This window comes from Stegostoma tigrinum, chromosome 36, assembly GCF_030684315.1.
Source record: "Stegostoma tigrinum isolate sSteTig4 chromosome 36, sSteTig4.hap1, whole genome shotgun sequence".
NCBI lineage: Eukaryota > Metazoa > Chordata > Chondrichthyes > Orectolobiformes > Stegostomatidae > Stegostoma > Stegostoma tigrinum.
In genome coordinates, this window is record NC_081389.1 from 2,749,713 (window position 1) to 2,775,214 (window position 25,502).

Consider the following 25,502-nt stretch of genomic DNA (forward strand, 5'->3'; position numbering starts at 1 on the left):
GACTGAGCTGGTTTGTTGTCTTGTGGACATTTCGTTACCATGCTTGGTAACATCCTCATCAGTAAACATGTTGAACTCAACCCCATATGCATTCCACTACAAAGGAAACCCGGAAGTGAGGCGATCCATCTCAACGGACCCCAGAGTTTAACACCCAAGTGGGAAAACATAAACTCTGGGGTCCGTTGAGATGGATTGCCTCACTTCCGGGTTTCCTGTGCAGTGGAATGTATATGGGGTCGAGTTCAATGTGTTTATCGATGAGGATGTTACCAAGCATGGTAACAAAGCGTCTGCAAAACAACAAACCAGCTCGGAAAGCCAACGAACCTCAACATCCACAACCTGAGCTACAGATCTACTCCAAAACCTTAGAAATAAACACATTGAACTCGACCCCATATACATTCCACTATGAAGGAAACCCGGAGGTGAGGCAATCCATCTCAATGGCCCCCAGAGTTTAAAAACCAGACAGGAAAACGCACCGACGCTTCATTGGAGGCTGCACTGAGGCAACTGAGAATGCTACCAAGCATGGTAACAAAACGTCTGCAAAACAATAAACCAGCTTGGCAAGCCAACCAACCTCATGAACACCAATCCCTTAATGCCAGGACAGATAGATAAAGTAAAGAAGGCGTATGAGATACTTGCCTTTATAAGCTAAATTGTAGAATTTAAGAGCTGGGAGACTATACTGGAACTGCATAAATAGTTGGTTAGGCCACAGTTGGATTATTGAGTGTAGTTTTGGAAGTCACGTTACAGTACGGATTTGATAGCATGAGATTTACCAGGATGTGGCTTAGGCTGGAGAGTTCCACTAATGAAGGGCAATTGGTTAGACTGGCGTTGTTTTACTCAAAGCAGACGAGATTGAAAGCAGTCATGGTTGAGTTGTATAAAATTGTGAGGAACATAGATGGGGTAGACAGGAAGAAACTTTTCCTATTGATGGAGGGATCAGTGATCAGAGAGCAGAGACTTATTGTGTGTTGACATTATTAACTCACTTCAAGACATCTTAAGGTATGATTGCTTCCAGATGTAGAAGCAATCAGCCTGACCTGAGAGTTGTCCAGATGGAATATATAGGAAGGGCAACTGGAGTGAACACAGCTGTTTCTCAAATTGCAGGAAATCATGGATGAGGAGTAGAGTGTAATGTTTCTGGGAGAATTAAAGGAGACCAGTTTGTTATTTGATGACAATGATGGCTGTTGTACAAAGAGTATTTGTTAGTATGGTTTTGAAATAAGGAAAGAATTGCGAATGTGCATAAAATTGAAGTTTTCCTTCATAGAATTGTATCAACATGTTTTGACTGGCCTGATAAATTTTGCTCTGATCCAAGCCAGGGTATTGATACCTAGTTAGTTATTAGAGCCTCCACTTAGTTATTTTTATGTTATTGTATCTGGTATAACGTTGCAATTGAAAACTACTGCCTTGAGAACTTGACAATCCTTTATTTTATAACTGCACAGAATAACAGATATTGATGGATTTTAGTGCTGACCTAGCAAACATTGCATTATATTTGAAAAATATTGAGCAGTCATGAAATATGGCCTTTTAGAAATGGGGTATGTCAGTAACAGCTTTGATTTGTTGTGATAATAAGGTGTAAAGCTGGATGAACACAGCAGGCCAAGCAGCATCAGAGGAGCTGGAAAGCTGATGTTTCGGGTCTGGACCTTTCTTCAGAAAATGACTTTCTGAAGAAGGGTCCAGACCTGAAACATCAGCTTTCCTGACCCTCTAATGCTGCTTGGCCTGCCGTGTTCATCCAGCTTTACACCTTGTGATCTCAGATTCTCCAGCGTCTGCAGTTCCCACTGTCTCCGAATTTGATTTGCTGTGTCTGTTTTTGCAAATTTCAGTAAATTTTGGTAATGTCAAAGCCCATGTTGTATCTATTTTATATTGTGAAGTGTATTCTAATTATTTTATGTAAGTATGTGATCTTAGAAAATATTTACATCAGAACACCAGATAAGATGTAATACTTTACTCAAACCAAATTTTAACCCTGGCCTAACCAACATCCCTGATATCAGAAATAACAAGGTGTAAAGCTGGATGAACGGAGCAGGAAGGCTGATGTTTCGGGCCTAGACCCCCTTCAGAAAGTTTTCTGAACAAGGGTCTAGGCCCGAAACGTCAGCCTCCTGCTCCTCTGATGCTGCTTGGCCTGCTATGTTCATCCAGCTCTACACCATGTTATCTCAGATTCTCCAACATCTGCAGTTCCTACTATTCCAGATATCAGAAGGTTTTTTTTGTTACTTGAAGCAGTGGTTCCAATTTGCTTCAGCTTCTGTTTGAGATTTTTCAAATGGTGATCTTGTATTCAGCTGCAACCAATATATCTATCTGTAGGGTGAAATATTCAGCGTGTTTTAAAATGAGCTTGAAGCTACTTATAATCAGATATGCTTTAAAGTAAACAATTCTTGTGCAGTCATTGCTGGAAAAGCCCACAGGTCTGTCAGTATCTGAGAAGAGAAATCGGAGTTAAGGTTTCGTGTCCAGTGACCTATTGGTTTTTCATTCTAGTGTAGTGTTAGAACACCGTACAGCATAATGGAACAGGCCTAATAAAACTATTGTACACATTCCAAAATTACAAAGATTAAGTACAGATAAATATTGCATTTGAAATAGTATTTAGTGAACAGTATCAATGGAGCAAGACTTAGAATTCTGAAATAGATAATCATTTTCTTTATTCTTTCATGGGCAAGGCTGGAAAAATATTATTTGTTGCCCATCCCTAACTATCCTTAAACTGAGTGACTTGCGAGGCAATTTCAAATCACATATTGATAAAGATCTAGATTTGCACATAGGCCAGACTAGATTAAGTTGACAGATTTTCTTCCATTAGTGAACCAAATGGGTTCTTATGGTTGATTGTTTTGTGCTCTCAACTGAGATCATCTTTATATGCCAGATTTATGAATTAAATTCAGATTCCATCAGCTGCTTTGCTGGAATTTGAGTCAGTAACACCAGGCTGTTAATCTGGAGTCCTGAATTACTCATCCAATGATATTACCACTATGCCACTGCCTCCTCCATTGAGTTTTAAATTATAGGGAATCCCCAGGCTATGAATAGGATTTACTTTTGCTTGGAAAAATGCAACTTGTTTTAGTAATATGCAGTTTTCTTTCAAAATAGAAACCACATACGTTGCAGTTGATGTTAAATAGAAAATAACTATGGAAAATACTTGACTGTGTTCACAAAGCATAGGTTATTGTGACTGCCTTTAACATGAAGCCACATTTAATCAAGTATGCATCAAGGAGACCTTGCCAAACTGGAGTCAACCCAGGGAAATCTTTGCTCATTGGAGTTACACCTGGTGCAGAAAGGATTGTTATGATTGTTGAAGCTCATTAAACTCAGTCCTAGAAAGTAACTTTAGGAATTTCCCTAGGTAACATCCTAAACTAAGCCATCTTTAATTTCTTTATTAATGACCTTTCCTCCATCAGTTGGCCCAAAGTGGAATATTTGCTGTTGATTGCCAATGTTTAGTGCCATTCACACCGCTTTCAGAGACTAAACAGTCCATGTCAAAACACGGCAGGTCCTGGACGATTTCTAGGCTTGGGCTAACAAATGGTAAGTGACATTCAGGCCACAAAAGAGCCAGGCAAGGATCATCTCAAACTAAAGGAAATCTACCCATCTCCTCTTGACATTTAATAACATTATAATCACTGAATACCCCATTATCAAAATCCTTGGTGTTGCCATTGACTGAAGTGAAGAAACTAAACTGCACTAGCCATATTGAGAATATAAGTGAAAATCAGAGAATAGGTATTCTGTGATGAGTAACTCATAGGCATCAGAGGAACTGACAATCTGCCATTTCCAAGGCACGAGTCAGTAATATGATGAAAACTATCCACTTTGCTGCATGGTTGCATAAAGAAGCTTTGACTCATAAATTGTTCAGTGCTGGTCTGAGGTAACAGATGACCTCCAACATGACTATTTGGAGTTGGTGGACTGGTTCATATTGAAGAACTCAGCAGCCAACCTAAATGAGTAGGCTTGTACCGACAAAGACTTCATCAGAATGTGTTTAGCAGATTGCATGCCAAAGAAATTGTGTGTTCCAGAAACCAGAAGCCATGATGAAGCAGGAGATCCACTCACTCCTGAAGTGCAGGTCTGAGGCATTCAAGGAGACAGGTAGATGCTGGAAGCTAGAATCAATAAATGTGGAACTGGAAATGCAGTTCAAACAACATCCAAGGAGCAGAGAAGTCAACATTTTGGGCTGAAACCCTTCATCATGTGTTCAAGTTGGGTGAATCTGGGCTGTACAGAAAACCTAGGTATGACCATAGCGAAGCCATCGGGTATGCCAAGAGACAATACCAGACTGAACTAGTGTCAAATTGAGTAGAATCGTTGGCAATATGGTATCACTCCCTGATGAGCTCAGTGTGTCCTTGTTTGTTTTGAACAGAAGATCAGTAAATGATATCACTTGCCCCGACAGCCTGGGATGCACCAGTACTCATAGTCACCACCACAGACGTCAGATTGACCTTCTTGAGAGTGAACCCACAGAAAGTAACAGGCCCAGATGGATTCCCCAACCACGCACTCAGATCCGTGTACCAGCTGGCGAGAGTATTTGCAGACTTATTTAAACGCCGATCTAAGGTTCGCACCTCTTTTTAAGAAGGCCACTATTATCCTGGTGCCAAAGAAAAATCAGAAAGTGTGCCTTAATGGCTACTTCCCAGTAGCTCTGACATCCATTATTATGAAGTGCTTCAAGAGCTTATGGCACACGTCAACTCCAGACTCCCAGATTTCCTTGATCCACAACAATTTGCCCCCTATTGCAACAGACCCTCAGCAGACACCCTGTCCTTGGCCCTGCACTCATTCATGGAACATCTGGATGACAAGGACACCTACTGAGACTACTACTTATTGACTTCAGCTCTGCCTTCAACACCACAATCCCAACCAAACTCATCCCTTAACTCTGAGGCCCTAGACTTTGCTACTCGCTTCTGCAACTGTATCCTTGATTTCCTGACCTGCAGACAGACATCAGTAAGGATAGGTGACACCACCTCCTCCACAATAATCCTCAACAACAGTACCCTGCAAGTCTGTATACTCAGCCCCTCACTGTATTTCCTATATACTCTAAGCTGTGGCCAAATTCTGCTCTAACTCCATTTGCAAGTTTGATGATACCACCATGGTGAGACAGAGTTCATTAAAGAGAAAGAGCTCAGTGGCATGGTGAAAAGACAGCAATCCCTCCCTCCCTATCAGTGAAGCAAAGGAACTGGTCTTTGACTTCAGGAAGCAGAGTGGAGGACACGCCCCGTCTTCATCAATGGTGCCGAGCTGGAGATGGCTGAGAGCTTCCAGTTCCTAGGAATAAGCATCGCCACCAGTCTGTTCTGGTCCATCCACGTTAACACTGTTGTCAAGACTAATGCCCCTACTTCCTCAGAAAGCTAAGGAAATTCGCACATCTGCAACAACTGTTATCAATTTGTATAGATGCACCATAGACAGCATTCTATCCGGATGCATCACAGCTTGGTATGGCAACTGCTTCGCTTTTTTCCCAAGACCGCAGGAAATTAGAGTAGCCTTCCATCCATTGACTCCATTTATAACTTCCACTGCATTGTAAGAACAGCCAACGTAATCAGAGACCACTCCCACCTTGGTTATACTCTCCTACACCCTCGTCCATAGGACAGAATATACAAAAGTTTGAAAGCACGTACAAACACATTCAAGGACAACTTTATCCCTATGTTATCAGACCTACGAATGGACCTCTCCTCTATTAAAGTTGATCGTTCTTTGTGCCTTTTCTGTAGCTGCAACACTATTTTCTGCATTCGGTTATTACCCTGATGTACATGCAAAACAAAACTTTTCACGGTATTTTTGGTATGTGACAATAAGTCATGAAAATCAAATCCAGGACAAAACCAAAAGTAAAAACTAAAAGAACTGCGGATGCTTTAAATCAGGAACAAAAACAGAAGTTGCTGGAAAAGCTCAACAGGTTTGGCAGCAACTATGAAGGAGAGAACAGAGTTAACGTTTCGGGTCCAGTGACCTTCCCCAGGACAAAACCATCCATTTTTTTGGAAACCCAGTGCATTACCTTGAAGGTTTAGTTCCTTTATCATTGGTAGCCAGTGACAAGCAGTGTACAGCAGATCAAAATCCTGGAACTTCCTTCCTAATGACACTGTGGGTGTACTGACACCCCAAGGACTGCAGCGGTTCAAGAAGACAGCTAGCCGTCTGCACCTCCAAAACAAATTGGGACGGGCAAGTCCCAATTAGTGGAACAGGAGAAGTTGTATTTGGCAACAAAAAGATGGCAGACTATTTAATTACATACCTTGGCTTCATAGGGGAGGACAAAAATAAAGGACCTAGTGAGTGTGAGGAACTGAAGGCAGTCTGTATTAATAAGGAAATGGTGTCAGGGAAATTGATGAAATTAAAAGTCCCAGGGCCAGATAATCTAATCCCAGATTATTTAAGGGAGTGGTCATGGAAGTAATATGCATTCGTAGTTAACCTTAAGATTCAATAGCAGAGGTTTTCATTTGGTGTCATGGCAATGTAAGAGGTTTGTCGCAAAATCTTTGGGAAGCAGCGCTGATTTGTGTAGACCTTTGAAACTGTGCTTTCGTGGAGACATTTCTGTGCATGCAGAGATGGGAAACACATTTGTATTGTGCTGGCCCAAATATTTGGTCCAAATTGATTGCTGATTGTATCTTTGCATTGGCATTGGTTGACGATTGTATCTTTGGGATTTGAAGAAGCCGCGTGTGTGCAATGAAGAGGAGCACAATTATAGGAAAAGGTTGGTATATACATTAAAGAAACAGCAGGGGATGCCAAAGGTGTAAATGGTAGCTAGAGATGGAGCCCAGAGAGAGGAAAAAAACACACTTGTGCATTCAAGAAACTGGGTAAAGATCAACCTGGGAGAATGACCTTTAGTAGCTTACAATGTGTTGCAAGCAGTAGCAGCCCATGTGACGTCAAAGTTTTAGGGGTGGCATAAGGACATGGGAGAAGGTTCTCAGGCCCTAAAATTATTAAACTCGGTATTAAGCCCAGAAGGCTGCAGGGATCCCAAGTCGAAAATGAAAATGCAATGCCTCCGGTTTATATTGAATTTTACTGGAGGTACTGCAACAACTGAGGTAGTGAAATTGGACAGGGAACACAGTGGTGTGTTGAAATGGCAAGATCAGGGCCATCTTTGCAGACAGGACGTGGCAGTTCTGCAAAACTCTCACCCAGTCTGTGCTTTGTCTCCCCAGCTTGGAAGAGACCACACTGTGAGCAGTGAATAAAGTAGACTAGACTATGTGAAGTGCAGGTAAATTGCTTCCACCCCTAGAAGGTATGTTTGGGGCCTTGGATATTGAGGTGGGAGGATATAAAGAGGCAGGTGTTGTTCCTCCTTTGATTGTATGGGAAGGTGTTGTAAGAGTGTGGGAAAATGTTGGCAGTGGAGGATGAGTGGAACAAGGTGGAAGAAGGCTGACAAGGGAGGGTAGGGGAATATGTCTGGTGGTGGCATTCTGTTGGTGGTGACAGAAGTGGCTGCTAATGATCTTTTTGCATGTGAACGTGGGATTGTAAGTGAGGATGAGAAGGTCCGTATGACTTTGTGGGAGGGAAGAGAGACATGAGGGTTGAAGTGCACGAGATTGGTCAGACATGTCTGAGGGCCCTGTCATCGTGGGTGGTGGAAATCTTCTGTTGAGGAAGAAGGAGGACATTTTAGTGGTCCTGTTCTTGAAGTTCTTGAATTTGGCATAATTGGAACAGATGTTACAGAAACTGTTGAACTAAAATCCTCTTGTGATGAATGCCAATATGCCATTTGTCTTTCTTAATGCTTACTGTACCCATCTGTCTACCTTCATTGACTAGTGTCTTACAAGGACACCCAGATCTCTTTGTACATCCACACATCCCAGTATATCATCATTTACATGATCAAAAATCACAGGGCACCAAGTTATATTCCAACAGGTTTATTTGAAGACACAAGCTCTTGGAGTCTTATCCTTCGACTGACACCTGAAGAAGGAGTTAGACTCTGAAAATTTGCATCTTCAAATAAATCAATTGGACTGTAACCTGGTGTTGTGTGATTTTTGACCTGGTCCACTCCAGTCCAACACCAGCACCTCCGCACCATTTGTATGTTCCTCTTTCTTTGTTTTTCACATAAGAGAATAACTTCACGTTTAACCATGTTGTACTGCATCTGCCATGTTTGCCCACTCATTCAGCTTATCTAAATTGCATCAAAGCCTCGTTTAAACCCCACCCAGATCGGTGTCATCAGCAGTCATGGAAATTTTGCATTTAGTTCCCTCAACCAGGTCATTTGTATATGTTATGAACAGCTGAGGCCCAAGCACTAACCCTTGCAGTGTCCCACAAATCGTTGCCTGCCATTTGGGAAAAACAATTCATAGCACTGTTTCCTGTCTGTAAGCAAGTTCGTGACCCATACCAATATATTATACTCTATCTCATGTGCTTTAGCTTTTCCCACTAATCTCTCACATAAGACTTTATCAAAAGCCTTCTGAAAATCCAAACACACCATATCCACCGCATCTGTTCTACCAGTTACATCCTCAAAAAGCTTCAGTATGTTTGTCAAGTATGATTTGTCATTTATAAACCCATGCTACTTGCTTGGTCCAGTACCATTAATACTTTCTAAATGTTCCATCATCGCATTGTTTATAAAGACTCTAGCGTTTTTCACAATACCGCTCTTAAGCTAACTGATATGTAATTCTCTATTGTTTCCTCCCCTCCCTTTTTACATAGTGGGGATGCACTTGCCACTTTCTAGTCTTCAGAAACTGCCCCAGAGTCTGTAGAATTTTGGAAGATGTCCAGCAATGCATGCAGTGTTTCCAGGGCCACTGCCATTAGTACCCTAGGATGTAGATTATCAGGCCCAGTGATTTGTCAGCCTTTAACCCCATTAATTTTCCCTAGCACTAATTTCTTACCCATATTGATTTCTTATTCTTATTGAACAGTTCTGAAGAAGGGTTGCTGGACTCGAAACACGAACTCTGCTTGTCTCCACATAACCTGTCAGACTGCTGCGCTCCACTAGCAACTACTGCTTTTGTTTCTGATTTCTAGCATTTGCACTTTTGTTTCGTTTTTGACTTTTGATTTGTCTATACAACCTTGTTAGTTACCTTAGCCTTATTGTGCACTATGGCCTCATTTGCTTCTTGCACTTCTTTTTCATTTGCCTTCCACTTTTGTTTTTCTTTTTATCTTTTGTTCCTATTCTTGTTTCTTCTTCTGTTTCCCTGCTCAGATTCCTATCCCTTTGCCATTCTAGTTGAAACCTTCCCTGACAACACTAGCAAACAGCCCAGTCCTGGTCCTGGTCCTGCCCAGATGCAACCTGTTTTGCTTATGCAGGTCCATCCTTCCCAAGGTACCAATATCCCAGGAATCTGAATCAGTCCCTCCCCCTCCCTATTTTTCAAGTCACATATTCATCTGGTATTTCGTGCTATTTTTACTCAAACTAACAGATAGCACTGTAGTAATATTTTAAAAAAATACCCTGGACTTAAGCATCTAATGGTGACCACCACAACCATTGCTACTTCTTGGAAAAACCCATCTGGATCACTAAAATCCTTTGAGGAAGGAAATTTGCCATCCTTACCATGTCTGGCCTACGAGTTATTGCAGACCCACAGCAATGTGGTTGGGCAATAACTCCAGGTCTGGCCAGCACCACCCACATGCTATGCAGGAATAAAAAAGAAATCTTAATATTATTTCCCTTGAAGTGTTGTTTTTCAATTTAGGTCCTGATATCCTGTATCCCTTTTTAATTTGTTAAATGTACTAATGTTTGCCCTGACCCATGGTCAGAATTCCCTGAAAAAACGGAGAGACATTTTTGACCTCCGCATCAGAAAGGCAACATATCATCTGGAAGGAAAAGAAACAGAGTTGCTAGAAAAGCTCATCAGGTCTTGCAGCATCTGTGAAGGAGAAAACAAGAGCCCGGTCTGGTGACCCTTCCTCAAACCTGCTGAGCTTTTCCAGCAACTTTGTTTTTGTTCCTGACTTACAGCATCTGCAGTTCTTCTGGTTTTTAATACCACCTGGAGGTCACTTTTACAACCGTAAAAATGCCTTTCTGTCTGCCGTATTATTGAATTTCTTCTTACTATTGCCCTGCTGTTCTTGTTCCTCCCCTCTTGTGCACTACAACCACTCATAGGGTGCCATTGTCTTGGCTTTTGCTGTTATCTGTCGAGAAGTCATCCCCTCACCAAACCACCACCCCCCACCCAATGGTATATCTGATTGAGATGGGGATGATGTCAAGGGATTTAAGCATTACTTGCCCTCCTCTGTTATAACTAGTTGTCTTTCCCGCCTGTTAATTCTTTACCAGCAGTGTGACTACTTCACTGAACATGCTGTCTGTGGCAGTCTCAGCATTGCAGATGGAACGCAGTGAGGCGAACCTGCCATTCCAGTCCCAAAATGCAGTTAGCTAGTAGTAGTTGCAGCTGGATATACTCCCTGTACACAGGGTTGCCAGGGACTCTGGAAGAGATATTGTGGAAGATAGGTTCAAACAGCAGTGTGATATACTCAAAGAATTGGGTTGACCTGCAAAGGTAGATTTTGTGACCCTTTACACAAGACACTGAAAACAACAATGCTGGAGAATATGAAGGAGTATTGTGTAAACAGCCCTGGGGGGAGAAAAGAATAAAGTTGGAAGAATTATTTTAACGAACTATATGGAAAAAATTAAATACCTGAACTGATAGAATCTCAATATCAACTCCTCTTCTGCTTCAATCAACCAGAAATAAAGGGTGAGATAGGAGCAGCAGTAATGAGATCAAAACTGGATAAGTGACTGGATGAGATGAGAAAACCTACAGAGCTAATTAAAAACATGGAAAGAGCTTAACATTTATGTTTGTGGAGCTGTGCAAAGATAAGCATTCATTAAGTAGCTAAAGACAGATTGATGGTCTGATAGCAGGTTTTGAGAAGATTTGTAGCTCAGGTTGAGGTTCTGGATATGAGTTTGCTCGCTGAGCTGGAAGGTTTTCAGACGCTTCGTCACCATTCTAGGTAACATCATCAGTGAGCCTCCGATGAAGCGCAGGTGTTATGTCCCGCTTTCTATTTATCTGTTTAGGTACAGGTGTTCGTGGGTGGCACTCTGTTGGATGGCATTGGTTTCCCATCTTCGGGCCAGTTTTAGCGTATTGCGCTCATAGATGTTAGCGAGTTTTGAGAAGATTTGTAGCTCAGCTTGAGCTGATTTTGAAATAGAAGGTTGTGCGGAGAATTCTCAACAGAAGAGTGAGTTTGAAAGCATGGAACTGCTTTGAAGAATGAACAGTTTAGATTCTAGGAAAAAAATAGATTTAGCATTCTGAAGAGGTAAGGAAAGCCTAGAACAGACAGAAAAGATGAGTGGCTAATGGAGCCATGTGTGACTTGAAGAAGCGTTTGACAAGGATGTGGTTTATCACCAGCCCTCTCCAATATTTACGCAAAAGTGATGAATCCAGATTCCCCAAGCATCATAAATGGCAATCTTTAGCCAATTCAGTTCATACCACATGATACCAAGAAATGGTTGGAGGCACTCAAAACTGCAATGGTGATTGACCATGACAACATTCCGGCAATAGTAATGAAGACGCGTTCCAGGCCTCGCCATGGCCCTAGCCAGGCAGCCCCAAATTATCTACAATAATGGCATCTACCTGACAGTATGGGAAGTTGCCATGTATGTCCTGTACACACACAGTAGGACATACCTAACACAGCCATTTAACGCCCTGTCATCTACACTCAATCATCAGTGAAATGATGGAAGGTGTCATCAACAGAACTATGGAGCAGCGGTTGCTTGGCAATAACCTGTTCAATGACGCTTAGCTTGGGCTCCTCCAGGCCCACTCAGTTCCTGGTGCTGTCATTATATCCTTTGTTCAAATATAAGGAAAAATAGGTGAACATTGGCAGAACCAACGTATTTCTCAAAATTACCTAGAAATGGTTACATATTCATAGAAGGAAGAGATAAAGTACAGGGGCAAAAGTTTGAAATTTTTCGATGCATATGATTTGCAGATGGAAGATACAACAAAGAAATAAGAACAGGGATAGTAATGGAAAAGGCCATATTTGGTAAGAACAGACTGGCTAAATGGAAAGCTAAATAAATATTTCGAGAAACAATTTGAAAAGAACTGTCTTGTATGGATGTGATACATGTATCTAATGAGAAAAGGAGACATACTTGTTGAAATAGCTTTTAAATGCGCATTTAGAAGAGAATGAATAGGATCGGTTGGAGAGAAGTAGTAGCAAGATGAAATGTTGTGGAGTGTAAATAAAGAAAAATATTTGAATGTGATTTGAAAATGGCAGGGTACACTTTTACTGACAAGTAAGGTGTAAGGGATGTTAAGGAAGGAGTATTTTAAGGAAGAAGAGGGGAAAAAGACTATCAATGCTAGATGACTTGAAAATTGAAATTGCCTATAAATGGGGAGAAAACGTAACATGGAAGGGAGGGAATTAGAAGGACAACAATGCGCTGTGGACTTGCCTTTGGACAGAAAACACATAATGATGATGAATTCTTGTGCCATTTGTGTTTACCGTGAATTTGTACCCCTTTGGAAACGTGCAGAACCTCTGCAGCAATTTGTCTAGCATCACCTGCTAGATGTTGACCTCAATAATCTGATATTGTAAATTAATATACCGTTGCTTAGGATCTGTGCAAAATAACCAATCATTTAATGTTTGAATTATATCTGTATCTTCATCGTTATGTGTAGTCAATCCAATAGGTAACCAAGAAAGCGCTTAGCTTGAGTCAGGTTTCTCCTTAATGCACAAGTTAAAATGGCTTGTCTGAGTGTAAAGGGCCCATTCATTGAACATCCATAATTGCTCTTGAGAAAATGGCAGTGAATGGCCTTCTTCACCTGTCACAGTCCATATCTCTTATTACAATATTTTCAGAATTTTGACCCAATAGCGATAAAGGAACCGGCACATTGTTTCAAACCATGTGACTTAGAGGAAAATTTGTAAGTGGCTATTTTCTTGTGCATCTGCTACCCGTGCAGTTCAAGTGGTTATAGATTTGGAAGATGATGCTGAGGAACCTCGATGATTGTCACAACCCACTTAGGCAAGGGCACTTACACTGGAGCCTCACTACTCTGGGTCCTCTCAAAAGTTGTAGATTTAATCAAAGTAGTCAAAGGTTTACTGTTTACCTGTCTAGTGGATGCACATTAACAAAACACTGACCAGACTTCCGTACTTAACAAGGAACTGCTATTTATTAAAAAGAAATCAACTGTAGCTGCAGGAAAACAAAATATGAATTAGAGTTTACTTGATGAAATTGTAATCCCCTTTCTAAATTCTATTTCACTCACTCACTCACTCACTCACTCACTCACTCACTCACTCACTCACTCACTCACTCACTCACTCACTCACTCACTCACTCACTCACTCACTCACTCACTCACTCACTCATGCACATTCACAGACAAACACACATATTACGAGTGGAGAAATAAATAACGGAATAGCAGTCGCCTACAGGATTCAATCAGACATTCCTTTCGCTTCCCAATCCCTTTGGATTCTGAACTTCTTATTCTTCCCAAATTTTTTACTGCAAACACAAGGCAGTTGACACGCTAATTGTTCAGTCTTTCAGTCACTGTGTAGAGGCAACAGCTTACAGCAAATGGTGAGAGAGAACCTTCCAGGTTTTGGATCAACCCGTTCTGTTTTACAGTCTGGAGGCTCTGTCCATGTATTATTCCCACAGTGTTTATCTGCCCAGGGGACAGTCAGAGAGTTGTTGTCATTGACATTGCCAGTTATACTGTCCATCACCACCTTCCTTGGGGATGGTAATTGATTAGGTTGAATCATGAAAAAGACAACTGGGCAAATTTCCTTGTCGGGAAGATGGTAGTATTTTAGTATTAATGGAGCAACGTAGCTAAGAGCATGGCTAGAGTCCAATACATTTGTGCATTTATTACCCTAACTTGCCTCTGAGATGTTGGTGGTAAGCTACCTGCTTGAGCCTTAAATTGGGATGACATATAGAGGGAAATGTTCTAAAATGTTGCCAAGTCCAACAGTATCTAGTGCATTCAGCTATTTCTTGATATTGCATTGTGAATCAAAATGAATCTAAAGACTGGCATTATGCTGCTGCAACACTTCTTAAAAATGGTTGCACATACGTCAGCCTGTTTTTTTACTGATATATAGTGCTGTCCTTTAGATAAGCATGGGGATGTTATAAAGCTCCTACATGCTGGACCATGGGGCTTACATATTGGAGTTGAACACAAGTCTGCCTATACTGGTGCCTCAAAAGTGCCCAAATATGAGCTATTGCATCTGTTCTCTATCTATCCAATTCACTGCAGTGTTACTGCCACAACATGATGTGTTACTTTGAAGACTGAACTTTGTCCCAAGAAGGTTGCAAAATCGTCACTCCTACCATTATTCTTTTTGGTAGGTGGGTTAATGAAGGCAGCCTTAAGCAGGGCTTTCCCTTACCACTTGTTGATTCCCTCACCACTTGCTGCAGGTTAAGCCTAATAAGAGTATTCCTCATGACTTTGTAGTTCAGACAGTACTTGTACCACTGAGCTACTTGTGATGGTGAACATTGAAGACCCCTATCCAGGTTTTGTCAAAAATACTTTTGTTTTATGTGGGTATCGTTGGCAAGGCCAACATTTATTAACCTGACTCACTGGGGTAGTGTGCTGGAAATCCAACCCCATTTTTCTAGAGTCATCACATAACCTAAAGATTTTAAAGCAATACACAATATTTCCCAATTTATTTGATTTCCAGATCCAGTGTGACAGAAAGCAGTAACTAGGTTTTTGTATTTAAGAAGGAATCATACTTCAAGCTTAATGCAAATTTGCCCTTGCACACAACCACACAGACACAGACACACACACTCACTGACCTTATCCCTTGCTTGCCCTATCCCTCACTTGCACGCCGTATCGCTCGCTTGCCCTCCCGCTCTCACTCTTCGCACTCGCACGCACTCTGCTAGTCCCACTCTCCCACTGACACACCCAACCCCCCACACACACTCTGGGAAAGCAGCTCAGTGGCTGCAGTTGATGGGTTGCTGAGATGATCCTGATGGTGTGTTTGTCAGTCAGAATGCTGCTTTATAGTTGTCTTTCTCTAAATGTTTCTTCAGGTTTGGAAGAGATAAGGTAGCTCGTTTGCTTGCAAAACGTCTGTGACTTTTGTGACTGCAAGTCACAACTTATGACAATTGCTGAAAGCAAGATGAGATAACAAGGTGCAGAGCTGGATGAACACAGCAGGCCAAGCAGCATCAGAGGAGTAGGAAAGCGGACGTTTCGGGTCTGGACCTTTCTTCTGAAAGTGACTTTCTGAAGAAGTGTCCAGCCCAAAACGTCCGCTTTCCTGCTCCTCTGATGCAGCTTGGCCTGCTGTGTTTATCCAGCTCTGCACCTTGCTATCTCAGATTCTCCTGCATCCGCAGTTACTTCCATCTGAAAGCAAGATGAACTGGCTTTCTTCAGGTTTAAAATTAAGCTCTTAAATTTGTTCCCAGCCCCAAGCTGTTCAGTTACCTGAGAAACAATCATATCGTATTCATAGGCCAAGAGGTTTCCCAATAACTGGTCACTAGCACAACTTCTCACTACCAGCCACAGCTGTGCACAACTCCTCTGCACCAAATCATTTACCAAACAAACTTGAATTATTGCTTGTTCAAACGGCAGTGTGCACAATGCTTTCCGCGAGTATTGGGTTATTTGCTTTTCAAAACATGCACCAATCCTTTAACAGACTGATTTTTAAAACAGTCCTTTCTCTTTCAGCCCCCAATTTTAAAAAAAGCACAAAAATGAACAAAAAACACTGGTCTTTGTTATTACCCATCACGAATGTCCTTTCAGAAGATGACGATGAGCTGCCTGTTTGAACCCCTGGTGCAGATGCATTCACAGTGCTGTTGGCATGGGATTTCCATGATTTTGTTGTCATGATGATGGGGAAATATTAATATAGTTCCATATCAGGATGGCATGTGACTTGGATGGGGCTTGCAGGTTGTGGTGTCCTCATGCATATGTGGCCCTTTTCATTCCAAGTAGTAGAAGTCGTGAGTTTGGAAGGTAATTTTGAAGGATTGTTAAGTTGTGGCATTTATTTTGTGTAAGGCACACCCAGTTACCATTCTGTATGTAAAATGGACAGTCTGTCAGTCGAGTTGTCTGATTTGCCTAGGTTTTTATGTTTAGAACTGCTCTCATTTGGGCTAGTGCAGAGTTTTTCATCATCCTCTAGACTTACCTTGTGGATAGTGGGCAGGTTTCGAGCAGTCTGAAAGTCAGTTGCTTGCTGGAAATTCCAAGCCTGTGATTTGCCTTTCTAGTCACAATACCTTTAAAGCTTGTTCAGTTAACTTTCTGGAGATTAATACTGCAAGATGCTGTCGGTACAATGCTGGTGCCATTGAAGGCCAAGGGGAGGTGGATCAATTATAATGGTACATTTTATATTTCAGATTACAGAACTGGACCATGTTTTACATCAGTAGAAAAACAGATGTGCCAAGGACAACTGACCGGCATTGTTTGCACCAAAATCCTTTGCTGTGCAACTGTTGGACGAGCCTGGGGGCATCCATGTGAGATGTGTCCCGCCCAGCCACAACCATGTCGTCGTGGTTTTATTCCAAATATTCGAACAGGAGCTTGTCAAGGTAAGAAATGTAACAATCACATGCAGAATTTTTGAAATGTAATCAAATATCATATTTAATTAACTTCTGTGGTTTTGTAAATACAAAATGAAACCAATCTTCATGCGATTATTTATCCGTAGGGCATGGCTCTCTAAATTTGCTAAGGATAGGCTGTTGTCAGCTGGAGTAACTAGCAGAAATTATTTGATTATGATGCTTGAATGTATACATTATTTTATTAAAATGAATGCTTCTAGCCCTTTTAATTATTCTGCTGCTTGTCCATTGAAAACAACTAATAAAAACTTCTTTGAATGTTTGTTTGCAGGTTTTTAGCGAAAGTAGACTAATTTTAGTTAGTTATTCATGTAATATATTAAACAGGTGCTTCAGATGTAACACAGTTTTTGCATTTCTAAAAAATATATATTATTGAAAAATATAATATTAGGAATAAAGTAAGACAAACTAAAAGCACTATTTAATCAAATCATAACAGGAAGGTTAAGAATAAAATTTTGCTGGAGGAGTTTGATTAGTCATCTTCAGAGGAATTCTTTCAGTTTTTAGAAATCAGATATTTTCCGTATCATGTTTATAAAAAGTGGCTGATTTCACTATCTGCTTATGTTATAGGAAGGGAATTTACATAGAAATAGGAGACTAGAAATCAAATGCATCTTGAGAGATGTTGCAGGCATCATTAAATACCTGGAACACACACTGTTACCTGCAGAGATGTGAACTGTGGAAGCCAGATTGGTCCAGGTTTAACGGAAGGTGGCCTTTTGGGTTCGTTTGCTAGGGTTGTTGAAAATGTTGTAAACTAATTTGACAGAGCGATGGGGCAGCAAAGTACAACATTAGAAAGGGGAAACAAGGGGAACAAAAGATTAATAGCGATCAGTAGCTCTAGAGAAACTAATAGGAAGTTATTTGGTAGAGGCAGATTAAGAAAGACTCAGATTTACTCTGTAAATGCGCAGAACAAGATAAATCAGGCTCATGACAAATAGCATTATGGAAGCATTACTTCTGGTGATCGAGAGGACCTGGTTCAAATTGGGCAGAACTGGTTGGAAAGTATTCCTGGATATAAGGGATTTAAAGAAAATAGGATAGTAGCATTATTCGTGAATGAGAATATTATATTGCTGGATGGAGAGGTTGTCCTGGAGGAATCAAGAACAGAATCCATTTTGTTACTGTCGTGATTGTAACAAGGTCAGCCAGGTGGACCTCAAAGAGCATGAGTTCCCTGATTGGGGCAGTTAACTTGGTCTAGCAAGGGAGTCTGGCTGGTTTCAACAATCATCTCAGTGTTGGGGGTAACATTTCAGGCATCATATCATTATTTGGGAAGCTTGACTCGTTCCAGCCTGCTGTCGAAGATTGAACCTAGTATGTGGAAAGAATGCTTTATTTTTTCCTGGCAAACAGCTTTGGGCATTGAAAATGAATTATTTTCCTGACAGCTTGTGGACCCACAGCATTTTTGGTGATGTGAAGTGTAACATTTCCTGAGGCATCAGATACTAAAACGGAATTAGTTAAGCAATATTATGACACCAACCTTCCTCTAATTTTGAGGTGCTGTCGGTTTTACTCGTCAGTTCATGAATGAGGGGAATCAGAGTTGGGATTTTTGACGAGGCATGTGACTTTGGTTTAACCCATATTGACATGCAGAGAGACCGTTTAGTATGTGAGATTAATGATGTAACGATACAAAAGCAGCTATTAGCTGAAGGCCAATTAGATTTCAAACAGGTGTAACTGACTCTGATTAGAAAATACAGCATGTGGAACATATGAATTACAGGGTATGCCATTGCAGACCATTTCCAGGCCAGCTGAGCTTGGGGACACCACTTGAATGAACTGCATAGCCTCATTCAGACATATGCTGAACAGAGGGACTCTTAAGTTTGCCCACAGTAAAATCTCATAACAGAACGAAGCCTTGGTCAAACAGTTAACATTTTCTTTAGGACCTGAGTTGACAAGCCATTGCAGTTGCTGTTGGTATGCAGATTCGAGACCGCAAAGTGTCGCACTAGGCTTGAATTGAGAAACAAAATTCATAGGCCGCTATCCAGGAGAGTGCAGACCCTCTAAAGCCCACCTAAGTCTGGCTTAGAACAGTTAAATTGCTGAGCAACATCCAAGTTGAAACCAATCAAAATAAATGTCTGAATAAATAATAACGTGATTTTAATGGAGGCTACTACTGGCTTGGCTATATCACTGAGTGCCGAATCAGTCTTTAACAAAGTTCACACTGGATGCCAACTCTTAATTTTGCGTAAGACCTTGGCTAAACTGAGAACCTGTACTGGAGAACCTTTACAGATTAAGGGCACAGCTTCGGTTCTGGTCTCATGTGAAGCAGCTCATTTGGTTACTAGCGATTGTAATAAAAGGCTTGAGCCCAAGCCTGATGGGGCAAAAATGGTTGAGAATGATCTGCCTTGATTTGCTCAATATTTATTAATTACAAAATGATTGCCTGAGTGAAGTCCTAGATACATATCTGGAAGTTTTTTGGGAAGGTCTGGAGACTAACAAAGGAGACAAGGCCACTTTAAGTGTTCACCAGGAAGCACATCTGTGATTCTGTAAGGCCCACCTGGTGCCATTTGCCTTATGTGCAAAAGTACAGATTTAAATCAGCAGGCTGCAAACCAAATGAATCATCAAACAATTAGTTTGAGGAATGGGCAGCGTCGGTCGTACTGAATGTGAAGCCTAGCAAGTCAGTTTGCCTTTGTAGGGATCTTAAATGGTAAACCGCCTCTCGTAGCTGTATAAATGCTCAATCCCATGCATAGAGGGCATATTTGCAAAGCTAGTTGAGGGCTCTGTCCTTCATGAAGTTGGACATCAGCCATGTGTACTTGCATTTGCAGTTAGGTGATTCCCAGAAGTATGCTACAATTAATACCCATGAAGGTTCGGACCAATATAGGAGACTGCCATTTGGGGTATTATCAGCTTTTGCCATTTTTCCACAGATGACGGAGAACATATTACAAGGTCTACCACTGTTCATCTGGATGATGTGCTAATAACAGGAAAGACCATTGAAGAGCGCTTAGAGAACTTGGACATAAACGTTTCTCCAAGGCAGGCCTTGGAAGGGAAGAATGTGTGTTTCAGGCACCCCAAGTAACTTACTTGGGCTATAGAGAAGACAAAAGCACCTTACACTCATTGGAAGATAAAGTGAGGGTGAGCAAAGGTGACCCAGCTCCCATGTTTCTGCAGGAGCTTAGATCTTTCCTTAGATTGGTGAATTATTACAGAGAATACATACATAACCTGGCCTCCATCCTGGGACCGTTATATCTGCTATTGAAAAGGGGTCAACCTTGGAAATGGTGACGTAGCTTTTAGGGAAATGAAGAAGCAGTTATCATCATCTAAGGTGTTGGCACACTATGATCCCAGGCCAGATCTGGTGCTGATATGTGATGTTTCTTGGTACAGTACCTAGGTAGTGTTGGGTCACAGATGGCCCAATGGAGAGGAATGCCCAAAAGTAGATACTTCCGGGACTTTGGCTGATGCAAAGTGCAAACGTGCCTGGATAAAGAAGGAAGGTTTGGTGGTCGTCTTTGGTGTGAGAAAGTTCCACCAATACCTTCTATGGATATAAATTTGGAATAGGAACTTAACCACAAACCCCTGCTAGGATTACTCGAAGAGGTCAAGGCCATGCTGCCTATAACTTCAAGTCTAACTCAGCAGTGGGCTCTCATTCTGAGTACATACAATTACAAGTTAGAACACTGGGAGGCCAATTAGCAAATGCGGACACCTTGAGCAGCCTCCTAATAGCAGATACACTGGTGCCGCAGCTGGAGGAGTCTGTTCTGGTTTTAAACATTATGGACATCCTTCCAGTCACCACTGACAGTATAAGACTGGTTGCAAAAAGATCTGAACCTGGCAAAACTAAAACAGCTAGGGGTAATGGGGCAGGCACGTGGGCCATCGCAACTAGAATTGAAACTGTTCTGGACCTGGAAAGACCAGATTACCATAGAAGACGGTATTTTATTATGAGGAGCAAAGATTATCCTGAGCAAAGATCACCGCAGATACTGGCTGAACTCCCCCAGGGTTGTCCAAGGTGTCCACAATGAAGATATGGATGTAAGTTTGCTCGTTGAGCTGGAAGGTTTGTTTTCAGACGTTTCGTCACCATTTGAGGTAACATCATCAGTGAGCCTCCGGTGAAGCGCTGTACCTAAACACATAAATAGAAAGCGGGACATAACACCAGTGCTTCACTGGAGGCTCGCTGCTGATGTTACCTAGAATGGTGACGAAACATCTGAAAACAAACCTTCCAGCTCAGCGAGCAAACTTACATCCAGAACCTCAACCTGAGCTACAAATCTTCTCAAAACTCGCTAACAATGAAGATGTAACTGTTAGCTAGGATTGGATGCAGACAAAACTGTTTTTGGTGGGACAGTGCCCAGAGTGCCAGCAAAGACAAAAGTTAACTGCCAGCAGTTACCCTACATTCATGGGAGTGGCTGGGTAAACCCTGGACTTGGTTTTGCATTGAATATGCAAGTCCTTTTGTGAACTCAACATTCTTAGTCATTGTTGACTCTCATTCAGTGTGGTTGGACATGTATAGAGTTCATTCGCCAAATATGTGATGATAGAAAAGCAATCACAGGCTCCCAGAAGTGTTGATCATTGTAAATAGGCCATCATTTACCAGCAGGAAATTTGCTAAAATCGAATGGCATATAAGGACAGTTCCATATCCACATCCATCGTCCGAAGATCTGGTGAAAGGTACAGTCCAAATTTTGAAGATGGGCTTAAAAAAACAGCCCAAAGCTTCGTGTAATACCAAACTGCCCTAATTCCAATTTGATTGTCGAATCACCCATCACACAACAATGGAGATCGCTCCAGGTGAATTGCTAATGGGGAGAAGACTCTGCACCAAGTTAAATGTGATCTTCCCGGACCTGAGGGGAAGGGTGAAATGATATCAGGAACGCCAGTGCCAGATGCAGGACTACTCTCAGTGACAGTTTGTTCAGCAAATGAAGATTGATGCTGAAATCATGGAAATGACCCTGCATGTGTAACTGGCACAGTTGACATGATCAGGTCCCATGATGTGAGGTGAGGTGGTTCTGAACAAACACGTTGACCATGTGAAAGATGCAGACTCACTCAAGGGGCAGGAACAAAATATTCCTGCCCGTCAGAACAGCCAGAAAGCCTGTTGGAACCCATGGGTTCTACCCCTCCAACTAGCGTTGAAGAAACTTCAAAATCTGAGAAGGACACAGCAGATGATGCAGCCTTGATAACTTACCCACTTGAAGAAGAGGATGAATTTCTTCCGAGAAACTTCAGTACTCGTCTCCCGTATCAGAAGCTGAGTCAGAGGAATCAGACCAAGTGTGAAAACTGCCCAGAAGATGCTACAAGGAAAAGAACAACTCTACATTCCCAGACATAGAGGGGGAGGAAAATAGTTACTGTAGCGAGATCAGCTGTTTGGGCCTGTTAACCTGGTCTAATTGGGGAACCCTGGCAGATATGAACAGGAGTGCCAGCGGCTCTGTTCTCCTGAGCTGCCTCTGAGAAAGCTGGACTAATGTCGAGTACTATTGCATGTGTAAATAAAGGGTGACTTGCTGATGGCGTCTTTGTAGTCATAAGTTCGCGTCAAGTAACAGTAGAGTTACCATTACACCAGTAGGGTAATTTGTAAGTTACTAACGAGTAGAAGGGATATCATGGATGGATTTCCAGGAAAATTACATAGAAATCAATATCTATAAAGTAATAATGACAAGGCTTCAGTGTTTCAAGTATGTACTGAGATAGCAATAATTTAAAGGGCAGAGAGCATGAAGTATTTTTGGAAGTATATTCAGGATAATTTTTTTGATTAGTGCTTATAGAATCCCTACAGTATGGAAACAGGCCCTTCGGCCCAACATGTCCACAGTGACCCTGGAGCATTCCATCCAGACCGATATCCCTATATAACAAAGTGTGGAGCTGGATGAACACAGCAGGCCAAGCAGCATCTCAGGAGCACAAAAGCTGACGTTTCGGGCCTAGACCCTTCATCAGAGAGGGGGATGGGGAGAGGGTTCTGGAATAAATAGGGAGAGAGGTGGAGGCGGACCGAAGATGGAGGGAAAAGAAGATAGGTGGAGAGGAGAGTATAGGTAGGGAGGGGATAGGTCAGTCCAGGGAAGACAGACAGGTCAAGGAGGCAGGATGAGGTTAGGTAGGAAATGGAGGTGCAGTTTGAGGTGGGAGGAAGGGATGGGTGAGAGGAAGAACAGTTTAGGGAGGCGGGAATGAGCTGGGCTGGTTTTGTGATGCAGTGGGGGAAGGGGAGATTTTGAAGCTTGTGAAGTCCACATTGATATCATTGGGCTGCAGGGTTCCCAAGCGGAATATGAGTTGCTGTTCCTGCAACTTTCAGGTGGCAACATTGTGGCACTGCAGGAGGCCCATGATGGAAAGAGATGGATAGAAAAGAGAAATTTCAAAAGAGGTTTGACAGAGGTGTCCAAGATCATGAAAGATCTAGATTTACTAGGTAGAAATAAACTAATCTTCTTGGCAGAAGGACAAGAACCAGAGAGCACTAATTTAATATGATTGGCAGAAGAACCAACAGCGACATGAGAATTTCTTTTCTATACGGCAGGGTGGTTAGCAATGCGAGCAAACATTTGCAGTCTATTCACTTTTGCTTTCAAAAGGGAGAAGTATCTAACGAAGAGATCATGTAGGTGGAGGCTTGCTAAATCACTTCTGCAGGACGCTGGCGCAAGATCAATGGATAAATTGCCTCCGTCTATAATTGTAACCGTCCTATGATGCATTAACACCCATTAGAACCTTTTAAGCTAATTTAGGAACTGAAGATCCAACTACTGCAGATGGGAAACCAACTGTACAGAGTGAAACTTTTTCTTCGTTCCTGAATATGTAAAGATTTTTTGTTTTTTGTTTAGATTTCTTCATTTCCTGTAACATTTAAATCATCATAATATATATTAATAGGATAATCAGATAGTAAATGGTCCAAGTATGTCACGCTGTAATTAACATTCAAGTGAGTTGAGCTGGTTCATTGGATAATTGTAAAGATCACCTAATCAGAAATGCCAGTTATTGTATTGGATGATTGTTTTGACCCAGTGAATATACATATATTCTGGGAAAAATCTAGAAAACACATTTTTCACTATTGAGCTAAATAATTTTGTGTCTAACAATTATTTTGTTTGACCTGTAATATTCTGAGATTTTCCTCTTAAAATCCACTGGACAGTGTCAGATGTACATTTATCTTTGGCTGCTGAGGTTGGGATTTTACAGCAGCCTTTAAAGCATGAAGCTTGCAACGTTTTTTTCACGCTTGTGAGGAAAGTGAAAATTGCTTCAACGATATTACGTGACAAGTATGATTCCAGACTGAAGTCTAGCTTGATAAATTTAAAAAATTAGCAAAATAAGCATGCAGTGCTACAGATCTGATTTAAAAAATAAAATGCAAGTATATTGTGCAGAAGAGAAGATGAAATAAAATATTCAAAGTTCCAAGTGAGTCTGACATCAGTAGTGAATATGTTATTGGTGGGAATTCTGAGAGACAGGATTTATGTGCATTTGGAGAGGCAAAACTGATTAGGGATACTCAGCATAGCTTTACGCGTAGAAATTTGTCTCTCACAAACTTGATTTTAGTTTTTCGAGGATGTGACCAAGAAGACAGATGAGGGCAGAGCAGTAGACATTATTTACATGGACTTCTGTAAGGCCTTTGACAAGGTACCACATGGTAGACTGGTTAGTAAAATTAGATCGCATGGGATTCAGGGAAAGCTTGCCAGTTGGACACACAATTGGCTTGACAGTAGGTCACAGAAGGTGAATAGTGTAGAGGTGTTTTTTGGCCTGTGATCAGCAGTGTTTGCAGGAATTGGAACTGAGTACAGTGTTGTTTGTCATTTATAAAAATGATTTGGATGGGAATGTAGGACAAATGATTAGTGTGTTTATGGATGACACCAAAATTGTTGGTATAGTAGACAGTGAGGAAGGTTATACGAGATTACAAAGGGATCTTGACTAGTTGGGTCAATGGGTCAAGCAGTGGCAAATGGAGTTTAATTGAGATAAATGTGAGATGTTACAGTTTGGTAAGACAAACAAGGGCAGGACTTGAACAGTTATTAGTAGGGCCCTAGGGAGTGTTGTAGAACAGGGAGGCAGAGGGATTCAGGTACACACTTCATTGAAATTTGTGTCGCAGGTAAACAGAGTAGTTTTAAAAAAAAGTGTTCGGCATGTTTGCCTTCATTGCTAAGAACATGGAGTGTGGGAGTGGCGACATCATGTTATATTGTACAGGATGTGGCTGAGGCCATTTTTGAAGTACTCTGTACATACTGGTTACCCTGCTATCAGAAGGATATTGTTAAATTGGAGAGGATGCGGAAAAAATTTACAAGGGTGCTGCTGGGATCGAAGAGTGTGAGTTATATGGAGAGGCTGGATAAGTTGGGACTTTTTGGGGGTT

At 41.5% G+C, this 25,502-nt stretch overlaps 1 protein-coding gene across 1 annotated transcript in view; it reads left to right on the forward strand.

Moving 5' to 3' along the window:
- The window catches only part of LOC125446730 (fibrillin-1-like), a 570,259-nt gene that overhangs the window by 99,480 nt on the left and 445,277 nt on the right, over nt 1–25,502 (forward strand). The window contains exon 6 of the mRNA XM_048520489.2: nt 16,730–16,927. Coding sequence (XP_048376446.1) covers nt 16,730–16,927 — 198 coding nt within the window. The remainder of the gene's footprint in view (nt 1–16,729; nt 16,928–25,502) is intronic.